At 41.5% G+C, this 23063-nt stretch overlaps 1 protein-coding gene across 2 annotated transcripts in view; it reads left to right on the plus strand.

The window, feature by feature from the left end:
- Positions 1 to 16761: 16761 nt before the first annotated feature.
- The window catches only part of LOC137303972 (transmembrane protein 273-like), a 56058-nt gene continuing 49756 nt past the window's right edge, over positions 16762 to 23063 (plus strand). Inside the window, exon 1 of one of the 2 annotated variants that reach the window (XM_067972367.1) lies at positions 16762 to 16865. In XM_067972367.1, the coding sequence (XP_067828468.1) occupies positions 16805 to 16865 (61 nt within the window). In that variant the 5' untranslated portion in view covers positions 16762 to 16804. The remainder of the gene's footprint in view (positions 16866 to 23063) is intronic. The other variant, XM_067972368.1, reaches the window with a different exon arrangement.

Below are 23063 nucleotides of genomic sequence, written 5' to 3' on the forward strand. Positions count from 1 at the left end.
ATGGGACTTATAAGGCTAAAGCGTGGTTGGTAGCTAGGGGTTTTAAAGAGAAACTGGGTGATACAGATGTTCGAGTGGATTCTCCCACTGTTGGAAAGATAACCTTAAAAATCTTTTTGGCATTTTTGGCAGCATTTTCATGGGAGTGTAGGTCAATTGACATAAAAGCCGCATTTCTGCAGGGCGATACTTTTCGGAGAGAAGTGTTTCTGAAACCGCCTAAAGAGGCAGCAGATGCGGAAGGAAAACTATGGAAACTAAACAAATGCATCTATGGCCTGAATGATGCTTCCAGGGTATGGTATTGTTTATTGAGATCTGTTTTGCTGAAAATAGGTTGAGTTCAACTAAAAGCAGATCCTGCAATGTTTTATTGGTACAATAACGGAAAACTTTCAGGCATTTTCATGATGCAAGTTGATGATTTCTTATGGGGGGGGGGGCGGGGGGGGTTATTGCGGAAATTGAGAAATTTGTCATTAATAAGATTAGAGTAGAATTTAAAATTGGGAGTCAGGACTGTGGGGCTTTTAAATATATTGGCTTAGATAGTAAGCAGAGTGAGTATGGTTTAATTTTAAATCAACAGTCCTATTTAAAGAGTGTTATTGCCATTCCAGTGAATCATACTAGGTCATCACAGAAAGGTAATGTTATACCTAAAGAAGAGACAGAGCAATTACAAAGTTTGATTGGTCAGTTGAACTGGTTGTGCACTCAGACTAGACCAGATGTTAGTTTTGATGTGTTGGAGTTAAGTACGTCAATGAAACACCCCATGGTAGAGAATGTTTTAAGGGTAAATAAAACATTACAAAAATGAAATATAGATAAATGTGCACTTAAGTTCCCATCCTTAAGTGACCCAAAGAAAATGAAGCTAGTTATCTTTAGCAATGCTTCACCTACTAATCTTCCTGATGGGTATTCTAGTGCAGCTGGTTTCTTATGGGTGAGAATGGGAAATATCCTTTAGCTTGGGAAGCTAAGAAAATAAAAAGGGTTGTTAAATGTACTCTGGCTGCTGAAACACTGGCTCTTGTGGATGCAGTGGATATGGGATTCTATTTGGCAAATATTTTGAGTGACATCCTGTACAATGGAAGTACTGAAGATAGTATACCCATTGAATGTTATGAAGACAATCGTTGATTGTGGGATAACGTGGACTCTACGAAAAATGTGAGTGAGAAAAGATTACGGATTGACCTTGCTGGCTTAAATCAAATGCTGGGGAGAAAGGAAGTCTCTAAAATTAAATGGGTGGATTTAAGCCATGAACTGTTGGATTGTTTTACTAAAAGAGGTACATGTACGAAGAAATTATTAGGGGCCCTGGAGAAGGGTCGCCTCAAGATGTAATGCTGTCAATAGTATAAGTTGTAAAGAGGATGGAAGTTTATGATTTTTGAAACTTTTGTTTGTATTGAATATATAAAGTTAATTTTTTTTATTTAAAGGAAGAGAAGGGAATCTGTTCATTGCATGATTTATATCAATTAGTGTTAATTGTATACAGGTGGTGGGAATCAATTGGGGACTCTCTTGTATCCTTTTTATAGGAGAGCTTAGCTAGGGTGTGGTGGGTATGTGAGGGGAATCTCTGTGGATAAAGGGTTGGAAGCAACTGATGACCAGGCTCTCGTATTCTTTCCTTCACCACCTGGCTATCCAATTTTAACAGCCGGTCGCTTGCCATTTTAATTCCCTGTCCCACTCCCATTCTGACCTCTCTGTCCTCGGCCTCTCACACTGTTCCAAAGAAGCTCAACGGAAGCTTGAGGAACAGCACCTCATCTTTCGATTAGGCACTTTACAACCTTCTGGACTCAACGTTGATTTCAATAACTTCAGATCATAACCACTGCTCCCATTTTTTCAGGCAGCAAGTGCTGGTAATGGTTTTGATGTTGCCACTTACAGCTCCTCTAGGCCCATCTTTTGTTTCTTTACTTGTCCCAATACCGCCCTCCTTGTCTTGCACCATCATCCCTTTTGTCATTTAATCACTCCTGTCCTCCACCCTGTCACAGACCTTCCCTTTTGTTCTTTCCTCCCCGCCCCTTCCCCTGGCTCTGTACTTGCTTAAAAAACTGTTTAATTTTCCACTTCTTCCAGTTCTGACGAAGGGTCTTTAACCTGAAATGTTTCTTTCTCCACAGATGCTGCCTAACTTGCTGAGTATTTCCAGCATTTTCTGTTTTTATTTCAGATTTCCAGCATCCGCAGTATTTTGCTTTGGATTTATAGCTGGGTGTGGTTGAATACAATTGCCTTCGTTCAGCCACATAAGGTTGTTTTGTGAGCCTGTCCATCACTTACAGCTGCAACATCAAATCAACAAAAAGTTATAATATTAAAAAAATCTCCATTTATGAACTGCATCGCATAAATTAAAGTAGATGAACTACGTTACAGCTCCTTGTTTAAAATTTTTCTAAAGATAGCTTTAAACATTCAAATTCTGTCTTATGGTTCCTTTCATGTTCCCTTGATGGTTTAAGATGCTGATGGGGCTGATTTTCAGCCTGTTTCTGGCCTGAGAAATGGGCAACCGCTGGTTAAAAATTGGATGGGGGTGGGGGGAGAGACACCTTACCCACCCCATTGATGCCCAAAACCTGCCTAATGGGATTTTTAGGCCGGCCTGCATATGGGCATTTTGGGTGTAACGCTGATTAAATATGCAAATCGGGGTCCTGCACTGGTTGTAGGAGCCCGATTGCAATTTTCAGGCATTTGGATCAGGCAGTGAGCTGCCTAACCAGTTGTCCTTGAAGGGTCTGCTGATGGCCGCTCAAGAAAAGGCCCAGGGGTATTCGTGGGAGATTTTTTTGCGAGTCCAGGAGAAGCACGGTTGCTCCACATGGCTCCACAAAAATGCTGTGGCCTGCTGCTCGACCTAATTCAGGATCGGATACCCTACCTCACAACCCCCCCTCCACCTCCATCCGCAGGTCCCACCGAACGCCGGCTCAGCATGGGAGTCGGGCGATTTCCCTCCCCCCACCTCACAACCGATGAGCTGCTGTGGGGGGGCCGCAGCTCACCGACAGCATTCAAATCAGGCCTGCACCCGAAATTGGTTCGGGTCTCCCGCCACCAGCTTTGGGCGGGCGGCACGCCCGTTCTGCCAACTCCGCCATCCATTTCAGGTGGAAGTCGAATTCCCCCCTCCGCTGTCATCCCACCATCCCCACTATCCCCCCCCCACAACCATAACCCCACCTTCCAGACCAATGCTTTGAATAAAAATAATACAAATTCCTTTTGAAAACAGCTCTCACCTACAATATCAAATAAGCAAGCTATCCAGCGTGCTACGTGTGTAAGTTTTAATATTGCGGACCAAGACGAAAGAAAAGATTAAACTATTCTGCCTTCATACTTACTGATATTAAAGGGTTTAGTTTAAATTAAACATGTTTAAATTTAGGATATTTATTCAGAACCCCCCTCCAAATTTGGACTATGCCATTCTTCCTGCTGTTGCCTTTGAGAGAAAATTCAGAAAAAACAGAATAATGAACAGAACAGTTCTTTTTCTGAAATAAGAATTCTTTCTGAGGTCTGCTTCAGAAAAAAAACAAAAATAAGTGCGACTGTGTTTACCATTTAGAATACATGACAATATATACAAGACTAGATTTTCTGATTTGGGAGAACACTTCTGTCAGTGTTGATGGTGAGACTGGGGGCTGGAAAATCTAATCTGCAACAGGTGTCCAGTCTGATTGTACATTGTGCAATTTATCGGCCAGCCATTCCCACTGCTATCAGTGTTCCTGCACAGAATGTGTGAGGGCTTGACTGCTCCCTTGGGGAAGAGTGTGAAGTAGTGGAAGGAATCGCAGACTGATCAACAGTCTGACAGGCCGCGACATGAACGCTCCTTCTGTGACCATAGCCATCTTTATATCAGCCGATAGGTTGGTTAGTCTGACGCAAATGTAACCCCACTATTTAAGAAAGGAAGGAGAGAAAAAACAGGGAACTACCGACCTGTTAGCCTGACATCAGTAGTAGGAAAAATGCTTAGGATCTATTATAAAGGATGTGATAACAGGACACTTAGAAAATAATAATAGGATTTGGCAGAGTCAACATGGATTTATGAAAGGGAAATCATGTTTGACAAACCTATTAGAGTTCTTTGAGGATGTAACTAGTAGAATAGATAAGGGGGAACCAGTGGATGTGGTGTATTTGGATTTTCAGAAGGCTTTCGATAAGGTCCCACACAGGAGGTTTATGAACAAAGTTAGAGCACATGGAATTGGGGGTAATATACTGGCATGGATTGAGAATTGGTTAACAGACAGGAAACAGAGAGTAGGAATAAATGGGTCTTTTTCAGGTTGGCAGACTGTGACTAGTGGGGTATCGCAGGGATCGATGATTTGGATGAGGGTACCAAATGTAACATTTCCAAGTTTGCTGATGACACAAAACTAGGTGGGAATGTGAGTTGTGAGGAGGATGCAAAGAGGCTTCAAGAGGATATAGACAGATTATGTGAGTGGGCAAGAACATGGCAGATGGATTATAATGTGTAAAAATGTGAAGTTATCCACTTTGTTAGGAAAAACAGAAATGCAGAGTATTTTTTAAATGGTGAGAGATTGGGAAATGTTGATGTTCAAAGGGACCTGGGTGTCCTTGTACATACCAACATACGAACTCATGAATTAAGAGCAGGAATAGGCTATTCGGCCCCTCGAGCCTGCTCTACCATTTGATAAGATCATGGCTGATCTGATTGTGACCTCAACCCCACTTTCCCATCTACCTACTATAACCTTTGACTCCCTTGTTAACCAGGAATCTATCTAACTCAGCCTTAAAAATATTAAATAAAAAAATATTTAAAATAAAATTGCTGGACTATAACTTGGTGTTGTAAAATTGTTTACAATTGTCAACCCCAGTCCATCACCGGCATCTCCACATCATTAAAAATATTCAATGACCCTGCCTCCACCGCTCTCTGGGGAAGGGAGTTCCACAGACTCCCGACCCTCTGAGAGAAAAAATTTCTCCTCATCTCCATCTTAAATAGGAGACCCCTTATTTTTAAACTGTGGCCCCTAGTTCTAGTCTCTCCCACAAGGGGAAACATCCTCTCAGCATCTACCCCTTCTAATCCCCTCAGGATTTTATATGTTTCAATAAGATCACCTCTCATTCTTCTAAACTCCAGTGTATACAGGCCCAACTTGTCCAACCTTTCCTCATAAGATAACCCCCTCATCCCGGGAATCAGTCGAGTGAACCTTCTTTGAACTGCCTCTAAAGCAATTATGTCCTTTCTTAAATAAAGAGACCAAAACTGCACACAGTATTCCAGATGTGGTCTCACCAATGCCCTATACAACTGTAGCAAAACATGTCTACTTTCATATTCCATTCCCCTTGCAATAAATGACAACATTCGATTTGCCTTCCTAATCCCTTGCTGTACCTGCATACTAACTTTTTGTGATTCATGTACATGAGTCACTGAAAGCTAACATGCAGGTGTAGCAAGCAATTAGGAAGGCAAATGGTATGTTGGCCTTTATTACAAGAGGATTTGAGTACAGGAGTAAAGATGTCTTACTGCAATTATATAGGGCCTTGGTGTGACTGTACCTGGAGTATTGTGTACAATTTTGGTCTCCTTACCTAAGAAAGGAAATACTTGCCTTCGAGAGAGTGCAACGAAGGTTCACCAGACTAATTCCTGGGATGGCGGGATTGTCGAATGAGGAGAGATTGAGTAAACTAGGCCTGTATTCTCTAGAGTTTAGAAGAATGAAAGAATCTCATTGAAACATACAAAATTCTTACAGGGCTTGACAGGGTCGGTGCAGGGAGGATGTTTCCCCTGGCTGGGGAGTCTAGAACCAGGGGTCACAGTCTCAGAATAAGGGGTAGGCCATTTAGGACTGAGATGACAAGAATTTTTTTCTATCAGAGGGTGGTGAATCTTTGGAATTCTCCACCCCAGAGGGCTGTGGAGGCTCAGTCATTGAGTACATTCAAAACAGAGATCGATAGATTTCTAGATATTAAAGGCATCAAGGGATATGGGGATAGTGCAGGAAAACGGCATTGAGGTAAAAGATCAGCCATGATCTTGTTTAATGGCGGAGCAGGCGCGAGGGGCCGGATGGCCTACTCCTGCTCCTATTTATTACATTCTTATAGGGCAGGAGGGTTTTAATGGGTTCCCACAACCCACCAGACTTGAGCGCCGTGTTGGATATCAAGCCAGGATCCAGAGCTGGAACTCCGGTCTCCACTCACCAGGACACTCTGGAGTGGGGTTCTGAACCCTGCAACTGCTGACTCATCCAAACTGCACTCATTCAAAGGGACCTTCAGGCAAGCTGAATTATTTATGTAGAGAATTTAAAGGGACAGTGATTTTTTTTAACGAAAGGCAATTTTTCAATAATGATGGGCTTTAAGTTTAAAGCACCCCAAAACAGCTTTTATTGCTTGAAATAGTGCAAGACGCAAGAACGCATGCAAGGAGTTTCAACTGGCACCAGAGCCAAAACTCCTATATCCACCAATGTGCCTCTAATTGTATCTCCAGGCTCTGACACAACTATGTTGCAATGACTGAGAGAAACTACCTCAACAGGCTGCAGGTCAAGAACATAGGAACATAGGAACAGGATTAGGCCATTCAGCCCCTCAAGACTGTTCCACCATTGAATTAAATCATGGTTGATCTGTATCTGAACTCCATTTAACTGCCTTGGTTCCATATCCCTTAATATCCTAACCTAACAAAACTCTATCAACCTCAGTTTTTACATTTTCAATTGACTCAGCCTCAACAGCTTTTTGGGAGAGAGAGTTACAGATTTCCACTACCCTTTTGTATGAAGATGTGCTTCCTGGCATCACCCCTGTATGGCCTAGCTCTAAATTTAAGGTTATGGCCCCTTGTTCTGGACTCCCCCACCAGAGGAAATAGTTTCTCTCTATTGACCCTATCAAATTCTTTAATCATCTCAAACATCTCAACTGGATCACCCCTTAACCTTCTGTACTTAAAGGAATACAAGCCTAGTCTGTGCAACCGGTCGTCATAATTTAACCCTTTTAGCCCCGGCATGATTCTGGTGAATCTGTTCTGCACCCCCGCCAAGGCCAATATATCCACCAGTGCAGACACGATGGGCCGTATGGCCTCCTTCTGTGCCGTAAATTTTCTATGATTCTATGATTCTAGGTGTGGTGCCCAGAACTGATCACAGTACTCCACAGGCAGTCTAATCAGAGCTTTATACAACTGTAGCATAAGAACATAAGAAATAGGAGCATCTGGCCCCTCGAGCCTGCTCTGCCATTCAACAAGATCATGGCTGACCTTCTACCTCAACGCCATTTTCCTGCACTATCCCCATATCTCTTGATGCCTTTAATATCTAGAAATCTATCAATGTCTGTCATGACTGAGCCTCCACAGCCCTCTGGGGTAGAGAATTCCAAAGATTCACCACCCGTTGAGTGAAGAAATTTCTCAACATCTCAGTCCTAAATGGCCTACCCCTACCCCTTATTCTGTAACTGTGACCCTTGGTTCTAGACTCCCCAACCAGGGGAAACATCCTCCCTGCATCTACCCTGTTGAGCATTGTAAGAATTTTGTATGTTTCAACCTTTCACCCTTTTGTATTCCAGCCCCCTTGAGATTGTTTTCTGTCAAAAATTACTTCACAAAATGTTCAAAAGTTCATACTTTATGCTGCTTTCTTGTCTTTATATAAAACAATAATTTTACCCTGATGTTCCAAAAATGGTTCCCTGTCTTTGTTCTTTCTGTCAGAAATTTTCCAACACTTGGAAATTGGGGAAGGGGGATAAGGGGGTGAGATTTATAACAGTAACTCCTGGTGTGCTCTGTGAATGGCAAATTTTGCTGCCAGTTAGGGGTATCTCTAGAGCTTGCATCAAATAAACATCTTTTACTTCAGAAAAAGACTGAAAATTTATGGTTTTTACATATATAAAAAAAGATCAATTACTTTAAACACTTCTGGACTTTCCACTCCTATACTGACAGGGAATGGTGTTTATCAATGAACAAGTTCTGGCATGTTCTGTAAATGTTTATTTGACTTAACTGCACTTTGGAGCCAAGAGGAAGAAAGCAGGGGTTTGCTATTATTGCCAAGGACACTCCATCCCCAATTTACTAATTACTTACCCCAGCTTTTATCTATGTGTCTCTGTTACCATGCCAACCTCCCAAAGACTGACATATTGCTTCCATCTCACTCTCTGCTCGGGACTATCCGTGCACAACAACATAGGACATCAATTAGTGACATATTAAAAATGGTATGTCAGCAGAATAGAAGCATCAACAGCTGGGAACAAGAACAGAATCATAAGGAGGAAAACACAAAGCAGCAAAGAAGTCGGCAGAGAGAGAAGCAAGTTGAGCGTAAACATTAAGTCACATTAGATTTATTAGAATGATTCCAGGGATGAGGGACTTTAGTTACGTGGATAGACTGGAGAAGCTGGGGTTGTTCTCCTTGGAACAGAGAAGATTGAGAGGAGATTTGATGGAGATATTTAAAATCATGAAGGATCTAGACAGAATAGATAGAGAGAAACTGTTCCTATTGGCAGAAGGGTCAAGAACATGGATTTAAGGCAAAAGAACCAAAGGCGACATGAGGAAAAACTTTTTTACACAGCGAGTGGTTAGGATCTGGAATGCACTGCACGTGGGAGTGGTGGAGGCAGATTCAATCATGGCCTTCAAAAGGGAACTGGATAAGTACTTGAAAGGAAAAAAATTGCAGGGCTATGGGGATAGGGCGGGGGAGTGGGACTAGCTGGATTGCTCTTGCATAGAGCCGGCACGGACTCGATGGGCCGAATGGCCTCCTTCCGTGCTGTAACATTTCTATGATTCTACAAATGCGGTATACGTATAAAAATATTAATTATGGATGTTATGGCATAACCTCACGTTTTAAAATAGAATTCTGTATGTACACAACTGAAAATGAATATTCGGTGGCCTCACAGCCTCTCCCCCTCCCCACATCTCAAGTTCCAATGGAGTTAGGGTTGCCAATCCTCCAGGATTGTTCCGGAGTCTCCAGGAATTAAAGATTACTCTCCAGGACACTACTGTCAGGGAAAGAATTATCGGGGCATTAAAAAAATGCTGTGTTTTTTTTCACCTTCTTTGAACACTTTCATTTATTAGTTCTAAAAATATTGACACTGCAGCTGAGGAGGAGCATTGTGATATTAGATGGGATAAACATAGTGAGAGAGGACGTATTAAGGGGTTTAGACTCGTTGAAAGTAGATAAATCGCCAGGCCCGGATGAAATGTATCTCAGGCTCTTAAGAGAAGCAAGTGAGGAAATAGCGGAGGCTCTGACCATCATTTTCCAATCCTCCCTGGCTACAGGCGTGGTGCCGGAGGATTGGAGGATTGCTAACGTTGTACCGTTGTTTAAAAAGGGAGAAAGGGATAGACCGAGTAATTACGGGCCAGTCAGCCTAACCTCGGTGGTGGGCAAATCATTGGAAACAATTCTGAGGGACAGTATTAATCGCCATTTAGAAAGGCAGGAATTAATCAAGGACAGTCAGCATGAATTTGTTAAGGGAAGGTCATGTCTGGCGAACTTGATCGAATTTTTTGAGGAGGTAATAAGGAGGGTCGATGAGGGTAAAGTTTGATGTAGTCTACATGGATTTTAGCAAGGCTTTGACAAGGTCCCACATGGCAGATTGATCAAAAAAGTAAAAGCCCACGGGATCCAAGGGAAAGTGGCAAGTTGGATCCAAAATTGGCTCAGTGGCAGGAAGCAAAGGGTAATGGTTGACGGGTGTTTTTGTGACTGGAAGGCTGTTTCCAGTGGGGTTCTGCAGGGCTCAGTACTAGGTCCTTTGATTTTTTTGTGTGAGGTAGTACATTTAGGGAGGGCAAACAAGGCAAGGGAATAGACAATAAATGGGAGGATACTGAAAGGTGTAGAGGAAGTGAGGGACCTTGGAGTGCATGTCCACAGATCCCTGAAGGTAGCAGGATAGGTAGAGAAGGTGGTTAAGAGGCATACGGGATACTTTCCTTTATTAGCCAAGGATAGAATATAACAGCAGGGAGGTTATGCTAGAACTGTATAAAACACCAGTTAGGCCACAGCTTGAGTACTGTGTACAATTCTGGTCACCACATTACAGGAAAGATGTGATTGCAGTGGAAAGGGTACAGAGGAGATTTATGACGATGTTGCCAGGACTGGAGAATTTTAGCTATGGAGAAAGATTGGATAGGCTGGGGTCGTTTTCTTTGGAACAAAGGAGACTGTGGGGAAATTTAATTGAGGTGTATAAAATTATTGGGGGCCTAGATAGAGTGGACAGGAAGGACCTGGTTTCCTTAGCGGAGAGGTCAATAACCAGCGGGCATAGATCTAAAGTAATTGGTAGGAGGATTAGAGGGGAGCTGTGGAGAAATTTTTTTATCCAGAGAATGGTAGGGTCTGGAACTCGGGCCTGAGAGGATGGTAGAGGCAGAAACCCTCATCGCATTAAAAAGTACTTTGACATGCACTTGAAGTGCCATAACCTACAAGGCTACGCACCAAGTGCTGGAAAGTGGGATTAGGAATGATAGCTGTTTCTTGGCCAGCACAGACACTATGGTCTGAAAGGCCTCCTTCTGTGCCGTAAATTTCTATGATTCTATGATATTGGATGTGGCGAAAAAGGCTGTTTGACTGACAGTCAACAATCCATCAATAGAGTAATGAAGAGTCTGTTCGCTTTACAAGTGGCTGCGGGAAGGCAGTGAACCATGAGGATGGACGTGACCAATGGCGGGAACGTGGGGGCTGGGCCTTTGGAGGTAGAAGGTCATGTGATGAAACCTCCAGGATTGACAAGACTGACCAGAGTTGACAATCCCTAAATGGAGCACAGGTCACAGTTGGATAAAACAAAGGCAGTTCATCAAAACCCAGAAAGGCAGGTTAGCAATTAGTACAGTTAGGCCACAGGCCATACTGAAACAAACTTGCAGCAAGCTGCACTCTGCATGCAGCTGAGCAAGACAACTTGAGTCAACTATTTCTGTTTCATGCACTGTAATGTCTTAAGTTACTGGCAGAAATATTACTTGTTGCTGAGGAGGAACCGGTATGAATATTTTCACAGACCGTGCTAGCGGGATAATGAGCCTGTTGGTCGAAGGAATCGGCACAGGAACCTTACAGCAACGTAATTTCTAGAGCCGTGATGCTCAAGTGCTAATGGCAAATAGGAGAATATCACGAGTTCAGCAACATTAATTGGACCCATGAGCCAAGAAGAGAAGGTTGATTCAATAAAGAAAGGATTAGAGATAAGAAGGGACAGAGGAGAAAAACAGGTGAGAGAAAAAGGAGAAAGAAACAGTTCTATAGAAGCATGTTGGCCTTTAGTTAAACAGTATTTCTATTGGGAACTATCTACATTAATATTGCAAAATTATTTAATTGCTATGACAAATTACTAAGTATTAAACAATTTAAATATGTAACACTTATTCTAAAATGATTATATGTAGACTTGACATTGTATGTAAATAGTTAATTTGTAAGTATGGGAAGTTGAAGTTAATAAGTTATACTTATTATAATGAATAGTGTACCTAGAGTTAATTGGTAGTAATGGAAATAGTGTATTCAGGACAATTACTGAATTGCTGCTACAGAGTACATCTTCAAACAATCTTATTGTTAATGGAATGCCAAGCAAGAAAAGGGAAAGAGAGACACAGAGGAGTACATGTGTCAAAATCTGAGTCTTAAGGAAGAAAGCAATTCAGGTCAACCCAGCATATTGAGGGAAAGTAGAGGGTCATAGAGCAAAGCAAAATCCATTCTAATTGTACTTGTGAGGTAGAATAATCTCCATTCATTCACCGTCTCTGCTCACACTTCGAAGAATGGCCAATGGATGAAGTATCCAAGATCCGTTGGCACCTGTGGAAATGTGCCTCGACATAAATAAGGGCCTTCAGGACAGGTACGGACAAATGCGAGCTAAATTAAAAAAATATTAAAATAGTCTTCTGAAAGCAAATATTCTGAAAGGGTGTTTGGTACCTATTTTGGCTGCTTGTCAGTCACATTATAACACTGAATGTACCTACTTTGGAAGATCGGAAATATATCCAGCACCTAGCAACATATGTGTAAAAACAGATATGTCTTCAAAATGTACACGGCACACAACAACAACAAATTGCATTTATATCGCTTCTTTAATGTAGTAAAACATCCCAAGGCGCTTCACAGGAGCGTTATCAAACAAAATTTGACACCTTGCCACATAAGGAGATATTCGGGCAGGTGACCAAAAGCTTGGTCAAAGAGATAGGTTTTAAGGAGCGCCTTGAGGAGGGGAGAGAGGCGGAGAGGATTAGGGAGGGTACTCCAGAGCTTAGGGCCTAGGCAGCTGAAGGCACGGCCGCCAATGGTGGAACGATGAAAATCGGGGATGCGCAAGTTGCGAGAATTGGAGGAGGGCAGAGATCTTGGAGGTTTGTAGGACTGGAGGAGGTAACAGGGGTGAGGCCATGGAGGGATTTGGAAACAAGGATGAAAATTTTTAAATCGAGATGTGGCCGGACCGGGAGCCAATGTCGGTCAGCGAGCACAAGATGAACGGGACTTGGTGCAATATGGTGCATTTATTCACTCCCGTGTCCAAACTACGAGCAACTACTTGCCCCAGGGGCAGAATGACTACTTTACCTCATGATCACAAGGTTGTAGAGGGCACCTAATTAAGAAGGCAAAGCTCAAACTTTCTACATTATGTGACAAATTTCCACTCCCACAGTCAGTTTAACCACAGGTGAACTTCTTAAACACCCACCCAGAAACAGCCAGGCAAGCTTTCTGAACGGGTTTCCTTTAATTATTTCTCGGAGTTCAGAAACACTTAAACAGTAATAATTAAAGAGTTGTTTGTGATGGAGGAGCTTATTACATTTTTTAATAATGAATAATAACCCAAACTGCAGTTGGGCAATCTGCATTCTATCTTTATGTACACATTCATACATGCAATTCAAGATTATAAATAGTGAATTATGAAAATGGAATTAATTAATACTGATGTGAATGATGAACAGAGCAGCATAGATAACAAATAAAAATTCGGCGATGAAAGCAAAGGGATAAAAGCAAAGAAGAAAAAGAAATGAGGCCTGTCACTGTGGTAAGCCTGTTGTTATCCAGAACGTCATCAGTGATGCATGAGAAAAGAGACACTCTCCAAAACCCAGACAAGATACAGTGCAAATTGTGTCAAAATATATTATAACATCACGTGTGTGTAAGATCACCATGGTGATGTGATGTGCAGCTTTTGTAGCTCTTTGCCTTGCCCGAACAAAGCAAGTGATTTTTTTTTGAAGACTGTGCCCGTGTGACGACTAAAAGTGTCACAAAGGCTCAGTGAGATCAAGAACCACCTGTACTCAGATATCTGAATCCTAAAGGTGCTTTACAGCCTCGATTTCCTGGATAGCGGCCTAGTTTTTCCAGTTGAGTTGTGCCAGTTCCCAAGTGTGCAACGAGTGGATTGAGGTGGAAAATTCTCCTACTGACTCCTAAACATTCTGCCACCCACTTCAGGGATTTCCTGTTGGAAATGACTGAGGGATGTGCAATAGTTCCTGCTCATAAATGAGCAGGCATATTGTAATGGTGTGAAAAGGACAGAAATAAGTTATTCAATGTCCCTTCTGTCATGTGCGCCATAGCCTGTGCATTCTTGGTGTCTGCGCAACGTATCCAAACTTTTAAGAGCTGGAAAGCCTGTTCAATCAATCCAGAGGACACAGAATTAAGGTAATTGGCAAAAGTGATAGGGGGTGAGGCGGATGAGGAGAACTTTTTTTAACGCAGCGAGTTGCTATGATCTGGAATGCACTGCCTGAAAGGGTGGTGGAAGCAGATTCAGTAGTAACTTTCAAAAGGGTATTGGATAAATACCTGAAGGGGAGAAATTTGCAGGGCTGTGGAGAAAGAGCAGAAGAGTGGGACTAATTGGACAGTTCTTTTGAAGAGCTGGCACAGGTACGATGGGCCGTCTGGCCTCCTTCTGTGCTGTAAGATTCTATGATTCTATGATTCTAATTGCAGAACAGGCCTCCAAGGCCCGCCGCAGACATTGCCCACCTATCCTCCCAGGCGAATTCCCTAACAAATGCTGGGGAGCTCACTTAAAATACACACAGTGGCTTGGCCCTGGTAAATCTGCTAGGGTCAGGGGAGGGTGTAACATTGTGGCCAGCGGAGTTCCCACCCTGTCGAAAGAGGTAGCGGGATTCCACAAAAATGAAAAACCCAGACTCTTGTCTATTTTGATTTGCAATAGACCAGTTGTCCTATATGGTTTGCATCAATACGATACAACTTTATCTTTGCATCGACCCAAGCTCTACACTGAAATTTGTGTGTGAAGACACTCACATTGCAAGATATATGAGAATGTTTCCATGCTGCCTGGTGCGAAACTACATTTAAAAGGATATGTCTTCAACATTTTAGAATCTTTTTAAGAACATGAGAAATAGGAGCAGGAGTAGGCCATACGGCCCCTCGAGCCTGCTCCACCATTCAATAAGATCATGGCTGATCTTCGACCTCAACTCCACTTTCCCGCCCGATCTCCATAATATTTAGTGTTTCAATGTTAGCCGCTTTCTTTAATACCATTAAACAGCGCCTGGAATTTCCATGGGGGGGGGGGGCAGGGTGGTTCTCCTGATCTCCTGCCAGAAGATAGGCGGAAACCATGGAGAGACAGCACAGGTTCCCGCCGATGTTATAACGCGAGATTAGGAAGACACCAGCACTGTTACCAGGCAACAAACAGGAAGAGCGAGTTAATTGAGAAATACCAGTCTGTTTTAAAGAAATGTAAACACCTGGATAAGTCATTTGCCTGTCAAAACTGCAAAATAACTGATTGACTTGTCCACACTTTAGTCACCTCAGAATTGGTGCCTCAGAATCTCCTCACCTTGCATTTCATTTTCCAGGACATCACATGAGCTCAGCTCAAAGAAGACAGTTATCAGTTGGGTTGCATGTTTGGACTTTGATTTATGTTTTGCAGTGCATTCTAACGACAAGTTTAGTGGCAGTGAGAATTGGCTTTACACCGACGCTAAACTTGTGTGGTGTGAATCATGTCTAAAAGACTGAACTGACGCTGAAGTAAAGCAGTGAGATTCCCTCCTCTTGGGAGTCTCTCTATCAGGAATAACACCATCAAGAACATTGAGTAGTTCTTTACTTTGGTGGCAATGTCCACTACATTAACATTACCACAGACGTGAACCAATGCCATATTCAGCCTCCCACGGTTAAATAATTATCTCACAGATGAAGCCTTCAATCTTGTTTGCTATCATATTAACAATACAAAAAAAAAACTTGCATTTGTATAGTGCCTTTTAAGTTCTCCAGGCGTCTTTATAGCCAATTATTTACTTTTGAATATAGTGACAGTTGTAATGTAGTGAAACATGGCAGCCAATTTGCATACAGCAAGCTCCCATAAACAGTAATGAGATAAATGACCAGATCCTCTGATTTGGGTGTCAGTTGAGGGATAAATGTTGGCCAGGACACGGGGGAGAACTCCCCTGCTATTCTTCGAATAGCACCGTGGGATCTCTTATGACTACCTGAGAGGGCAGACTAATGTGAAGTGTGCTGTAGTCTTTGTTTTATTATAACGGTTGACTTTGGGTTATGAAGCGGTTTTATTTATTTTTGGTTTAACATCTCATCCCAACGAAGACGCCTCCAACAGTGCAGCACTCCCTCAGTACTGCACTGGGGTATCAGCCTAGATTATATGCTCAAGTCGCTGGAGTGGGGTAATGTTGGTCTATTACTTTCAATACCAGCCAACCATTTATTATGGTGTTGGTTAACCCAGCTTTCTTTGTCAAATTAATTTGGAAATATTTAGAAATACATTATATATAATGTGTACGTCTGTGTACATGTGCATGTGTCTAAAAACGAGCCCACTACAGCTTATCATTTTGTATGTCTATGTCACAAGCACTAAACTGCTAAGATTAGTTACTCTACGTTTGGAAGAGGCAGGACTCAGAAGAATGAAATGTAGACCAAATGTCAGTTAGCAATTTTGCTGTATTTCCATCCCTTTTTTGCAAGCATTTATTTTGTAAACCCTTCTGCCTCCCCACTTCTTTTTCCTCTTTTAAGACCTTTAAAACCATACACTTTGACCAAGCTTTTGTCCTTCTTTGGCTCAGCATCTGATTATTTGATTACACTTTTGCGAAGTGCCTTGGGACATTTTTCTATGCTAAGGGCGCTATATAAATGCAAGTTATTGTTGACAGAAATTTATCAAGAGGAGGCCCCTAACTGTGTGTGACCATCATCCAGAATGGGACAAATTGGAAATGATTTGCTCCTTATTGCTAGGAGTAGATGATGAAAAGAGTGACAAACGGTTTCGGCTGTAAAGTCATTTTAATAAAGTAACGACAGTTGATTATTTCTTCTAAATAAAGTGCTTTCAGTGACCAGAATTGGAATTTTTTTTAGTTTATACATCAAACCCCTACACGGTAAAAAAAAATCACTTTGTTCTAACTAAAAAGGAAGTGTTTGGTCGTTTATGCCATTAGCAGGATGTGGTTGCTGTTTCCTTATGAGTATTTTGTATTTTCTCACATCCTACAAGTTACAAATTAATCTTAAAAGATACTTGCTTGGATTGGGCAATGGAAATGGTTCGGCCTTACAGCTGGTTTGACATTTTACTAGCCTTCATTCTCTCACTTGGTATGTACAAATGTTTAACCTAGCTTTTTAAAAAAATGTTTTCAGTTGTTGAGACGCTGACCTGCTGCAGGTATATTTTGGAGTTGTAGTTTAGCAGCTCTGCGAGTTGTCTTGTTTAAACACCGCCTCGTAGTCTCAGACATTCTTGCCAAGTTTCTAGCAAAAGACCCAAAAGTAAATCGGCAATTGAAGTGAAGTTGTTCTGAATCCAGCAATTTCCTGGTAATTTACAGGTTGACTAGTTTTTTGATCCAATTATTTTTCTCGTCATGTCAAGATCTGGTAACTTGTTGGTTGCTTCAGTGTAACCAAATCTGACAAACTCGTTTAATTGTTGAAAACTTTTCTGGCATTACGTGTACACTAGTTGTTGGAAAATTTAAGCTTCACCGATAACTTGGCGAAGCTTTATTTCATTCAGAATTCCCATAGTACTTTAAATAGACTTGATTGAAGAGTATTGGGCTCTTCGTCAACAAGTTAGAATTGGGCAACAAAATGAAATAGATTAAACCAGCTCATTAAACTATAAGTTGACTTTCCATCGACTAGATGTAAATAAGCTTGATACATTTTATTCATTTTAAGTTGGCCGTTTGTGAATTTTTGAATAAGAAATAAGCGTAATTGATTTCATGCGAAAAGCTCTAATGTACTGGTCCTCAGTTTCATCTTATTTTCTCTTCCAAACCTTTTCTTCGGTAAAGGTCACACCATCCCCTTGCTAAGAAAGGTGCCAACTTCCATTCCAATAACACATTAGGGAAGCGGTTCTGTAATACCGGCCCCAGATCCATGTATATCGCTGGGTGATTTCTACAGCAGTCAGTGCACGTGAGAACCTAGTTGGTGGGTATTCTGCATTGCCTGGGGCAAGTCCATACTGTGCTGTTCGGTAACAAAAATCCGATATTCTGCTTATGCAGCTTCTGCAGAAGTCCTGTCAACACAGGTGATTGTGGTTTGTTAAACCAGTAATGTTAAGGGACACCAACAAAGTCAATGGGCTGAGAAGGGTCTCTCAAATCTTTGAACGTGGAGTAACCCAGGAACTGATTCTTGCTGATGAGGTTGAAGGCTGTGTTACACCTTGAATATCTTCAACTTTACCATCATTTTGCTGACCCCAACTTATCAACTTGAGCCTTTGGACCTCTCATATTGGTAGAGTCTTGAGAATCAATGTTGCAAGGCTCTGTGCCAGGAATAGAGCCTCACAAGATTTACCCTTCTCTCTTTGGTTACCGTTAAGAAGGGCGAGTTGCTTCATTCATTTTCTTTGTCCATTACCAGTCCTCTCCTGAGAGCGGGGAATCCTGCTGCAATATGGATCTATGGTCAGGGGAAAAAAACCCTGACATCTTTTCCAACTGACCATTTTTCATTCATGAGCCCAGATAGTGAATGCCAATAGGCTATTTCACCGTGGAGGCCTTCACAGCTGAAAATATTCTTAGTCTGGTATCCACATGCATATTTCAAACAGGGCTCACAGCGCAGCAGTCTGGAATAAGAAACCGAACAACCTTTTACCATCTATGGCCCAGCAAAACGGAGACCAATGCAACTCTCCAGAATCACTCAGGCTGACACTGACTCACAATCACAGATATGAGATCTGTTCCCTAACTGTTTCATCTTCCATTCTTTTTTACTCTCTAGTAACATCAGTCTCTACCTCCATGGGAGAAACAGGCATTGCAGAAAATGTTATGTTAAGTCTTGCTTTTGTTGGGGACAAAGGAGTGTTGTTCAGAGCCATTTTTGATTGTTTTATGCGTTTTTTGCTTTCAAATCACAATGCGGGTTTGTTGCACATCATCAGGTCAAGTGAGAGGAACATTGTGAGATGTGATACAACCCCTGACTGTTTTAGTGCTAGAACTCAGCAATAAATAGTTTGATATATGTACTAATTTAATACCATTATGGCCTGATCATCTACAGTCCAGTGAAATTGTGTTTTGATAATGAAAAATTCCAAATGTAAGTACTTGGATTCATTGTTCCACTGGATTATAATCACATTTCTATGGTTTTGTTTATGCATATTGGTTGTAATTAACAGCCATTTCATGGACTTTTATCCAACTGTTGCTATGATACTTCAGAGAGATAAATTATTGATAATAAAACTTGCATTTTATATGAGACCTCATCACATCAAAATGTCTCAAAAGTGTTTTACACTCTGTAGGTGTCCCACAGACAGGTCATGAGGTGATTCACTCATTCATTTATCTTTTGGTTATGTTGGCTGAAGGAGGACTGCAAACCTGGGGAACTTCATGCTCCTCTTCAAATAGCACAATGGGATCTTTAACATCCATCTGTATCACCAGACAGGCAGATGAGACCTTATTTTTAACATCTTTTCTCAGGACAGCATCTCCAACAACAAGGCACACATTCAAGCTGCAATTTACAATGGAAACCCTACCCAGACTGGTCTGAACTATATGCAACTCCAGTCTCCCACTATGTGGTTGACTCTCAATGCCCTCTGAAGTGAACTAGCAGGACACTCCTTATAAAAACAATCAATGTGGCCTTGCCAGTGTCGTTCAAAATCTCGAGAACAAATTCAAAAGATAAAAGTCTGATGGCCTCAAGAACTGCTGTAAACTTATTGCAGAGGTTGTCCTAAACCTTACCTTAACCCAAAATAAAAACAGAAAATGCTGGAAATACTCAGCAGGTCAGGCAGCATCTGTGGAGAGAGAACCAGAGTTAATGTTTCAGGTCGATGACCTTTCACGATAGATTAACTCTGTTTCTCCTTCCATAGGTGCTGTCTGACCTGCTGAGCGTTGCCAGCATTTTCTGTTTTTATTTCAGATTTCCAGCATCCGCAGTGTTTTGCTTTTGGCTTAGATGGGGTGCCAATCAAGCGGGCTGCTTTGTCCTGGATGGTGTCGAGCTTCTTGAGTGTTGTTGGAGCTGCACTCATCCAGGCAAGTGGAGAGTATTCCATCACACTCCTGACTTGTGCCTTGTAGATGGTGGAAAGGCTTTGGGGAGTCAGGAGGTGAGTCACTTGCCGCAGAATACCCAGCCTCTGACCTGCTCTTGTAGCCACAGCATTTATATGGCTGGTCCAGTTAAGTTTCTGGTTAATGGTGACCCCCAGGATGTTGATGGTGGGGGATTCGGCGATGGTAATGCCGTTGAATGTCAAGGGGGGGTAGTTAGACTCTCTCTTGTTGGAGATGGTCATTGCCTGGCATTTGTCTGGCACGAATGTTACTTGCCACTTATGAGCCCAAGCCTGGATGTTGTCTAGGTCTTGCTGCATGCGGGCACGGACTGCTTCATTATCTGAGGGGTTGTGAATGGAACTGAACACGGTGCAATCATCAGCGAACATCCCCATTTCTGACGTTATGATGGAGGGAAGGTCATTGATGAAGCAACTGAAGATGGTTGGGCCTAGGACACTGCCCTGAGGAACTCCTGCAGCAATGCCCTGGGACTGAGATGATTGGCCTCCAACAACCACTACCATCTTCCTTTGTGCTAGATATGACTCCAGCCACTGGAGAGTTTTCCCCCTGATTCCCCCATTGACTTCAATAGCATATCGCAATATTGTAAAACCTAGCAGTAATATGATGACTTGTTCGGTAGATTTGATTCAAAGCCAATCATAACCAGTTCACAATAACCATTAAATAATTGTTAAATCAAAATTCTGTTATCTACATTTTTTGTAGATTACTGTTTCAGATTACGTGCTTGAATTCCTATGGAAAATTGAAATCGTTCTTTTTAACGATTGAAAAGTGGGAATTAACACAATTAAACTCATTTTAATGACAAAATCAATTTGAAAAAAATTGCATGAGTTTATTTAAAAATGTTATCGCGCATTACAAAAATAATCCAAACTGCGTTTTTCATAATGTAATATACTAATTGAACACAATCAGTTTTTAAGTCATGTGCTCAAAGGTTATAAAAACAATGTCATGATACATGAATTAAGGTGAAAATAATCCTAACAAGAGAACTATGGAAGTTACGGGTGAAAAAGAGTCACAGAAAATCAAGTTCAATGCACAGCAAGTCTGTCCTTTGAATAAGTAGCATAGATGTGTATAATGTAGAACTCATAACAAATTTAGAGAGTGCCTATTTATACAGATATTACTTTGGCACTTTATACTGAACAATCAATTATTTCTTTCTTCTGCTTATGCACATCATGTTACTTATGGGGAGAATTTCCAGTTCTCCCAGCATGTGCCAAATGCATATATCAGGAAATTCAGCACCTCCAGTTCAGGATTTTCCATCAATTAATTTTAATAGGCAGAAAATCAGGGTTGTGGATGCACAATTCTCTGTGCTTGCAGCATGCTTTGAAGTAGAAAATCTCCCCTTCAGGTGTTTTCTTATTAATAAAGAAGCTAAGAAGACTTAATTTGCTACCACCAGATAGGTTCAGATGAAGAAGCCCCCTACAGCCCATTTTATCTCCTCTTTCCAGAAGACCAACCCTGTCACCTTATGAAAACAGAATCTGGCTGTTTCTGCAATGTCCTGGTGACTTTTTTCAACCGTTGATCGCCCTCAGTGTAAGGAAGAACCTCCTTATTTATCAATACATCGATTAACATTCCTCTTGTTCCAAGTATTTGTCTGAAAAGAAAGTTAAAAGCTTTCCAAAAGAAAATTAAGGGGAGTGGTCGACTCCCAATCATTCTTGGATTTCCCAAACTTGGCACTTGAGGCATGACATGTCTTTGCATTGCCTCAGCTCCCAATGAAAGCAGACGCCTCCCCACCTCCATACGTCTCCTATCTAGCTGTTTTCATGAGAGCAGTGGGGATTCTGCAAGTCAACGCCAATCACAAAAATGTCATATTTCAGCATCAAGTTGCATTGTAGATGGTATCCTGAATCAGGAGCTCAGCCACCCTTGTTCTATGTTCTGTTTTTAAAAGGAAAAGTCTAAACAATATGCGTTTTTAAAACTGCTAAGAGAGGAATACTTTGTCACATTGATATATGAATTTAAGATGAGGTACTCCTTCAATGTTACATTATGTAATGTATTCTGTGCTCTCATAACAATGTCCTGGTCCATTCTTTACTAATCTTGTAACTCAATTTTAACTACTTTTAATAAAACAGCTAACATAGCTATAAGACACTTCAATATTTGGCCCACTTTGTATTCATTATTATAATGTATTCATTTTATATCATAGTGTGTAGGTTTTCATTTATTCTGATATCACTGCATCATACAATATTCACCTCCCAACTGTGTTGTTTAATTATTTCTATTAGCTCCTTTATACCACATATTTTGATATTCTGGATCATCATTGATAATGTTGCTGTATAGTTACTGATTAATCCTTCAAGCCTTTGTAAGCCATGAACATCTGCATCAGCTTTGGCTCAGTTGGTGGCACTCTTGCCTCCAAGTCAGAAGGTTGTGGGCTCAAGCCCCACTTCATGACTTGATCTAGGCTGACACTTCATTATAGTACCCGAGGAGTGCTTCAGTATCTTTCAGATGAGATACTAAACTGAGTCCCCATCTGCCCTCAAAGGTGGATGGAGAAGATCCAATGGCACGATTCAAAGAGCAGAGGCGTTGTCCTGGCTGATCTTTATCCCTCAACCAACATCATTAAAACTGATTAACTGACCATTTATCTTGGTGCATAAATTGTGTGATATTTTCTTACACTACACCAGTGACTACACTTAGAATCATAGAATCATAGAAAATAGGAGCAAGAGTAGGCCATTTGGCCCTTCGGGCCTGCTCCGCCATTCAAAATGATCATGGCTGATCGTCTAACTCAGTACCCTGTTCCCACTTTTTCCCCATATCTCTTGATCCCTTTAGCATTAAGAAATATATCTATCTCCTTCTTGAATATATTTCAAAAGCACTTCATTGGTCATGAAACACCCTTGGTTATGAGGTTATGAAAGTTCCTTCCTTCTTCCATTTTCAGTTCCCAGCATGTTTTTCTTTCCCCCACACTTGCAAAGGTGACTTTACATGGAATGCCTATTTGTGTCAAAACGCTTTGGGTCATCCTGAGGTCATGAAAGGCGCTATATAAACACAAGTCTTTCTTTTTCCTTTTACAAAGGAGTTAGCCAGCAGAATAAAGCTTGTTATGGACCTGATGTCATTTACAGGAGCATCAGTGTTCTCTTGCAACCTGATG

This window comes from Heptranchias perlo, chromosome 36 (genome assembly GCF_035084215.1).
Source record: "Heptranchias perlo isolate sHepPer1 chromosome 36, sHepPer1.hap1, whole genome shotgun sequence".
NCBI lineage: Eukaryota > Metazoa > Chordata > Chondrichthyes > Hexanchiformes > Hexanchidae > Heptranchias > Heptranchias perlo.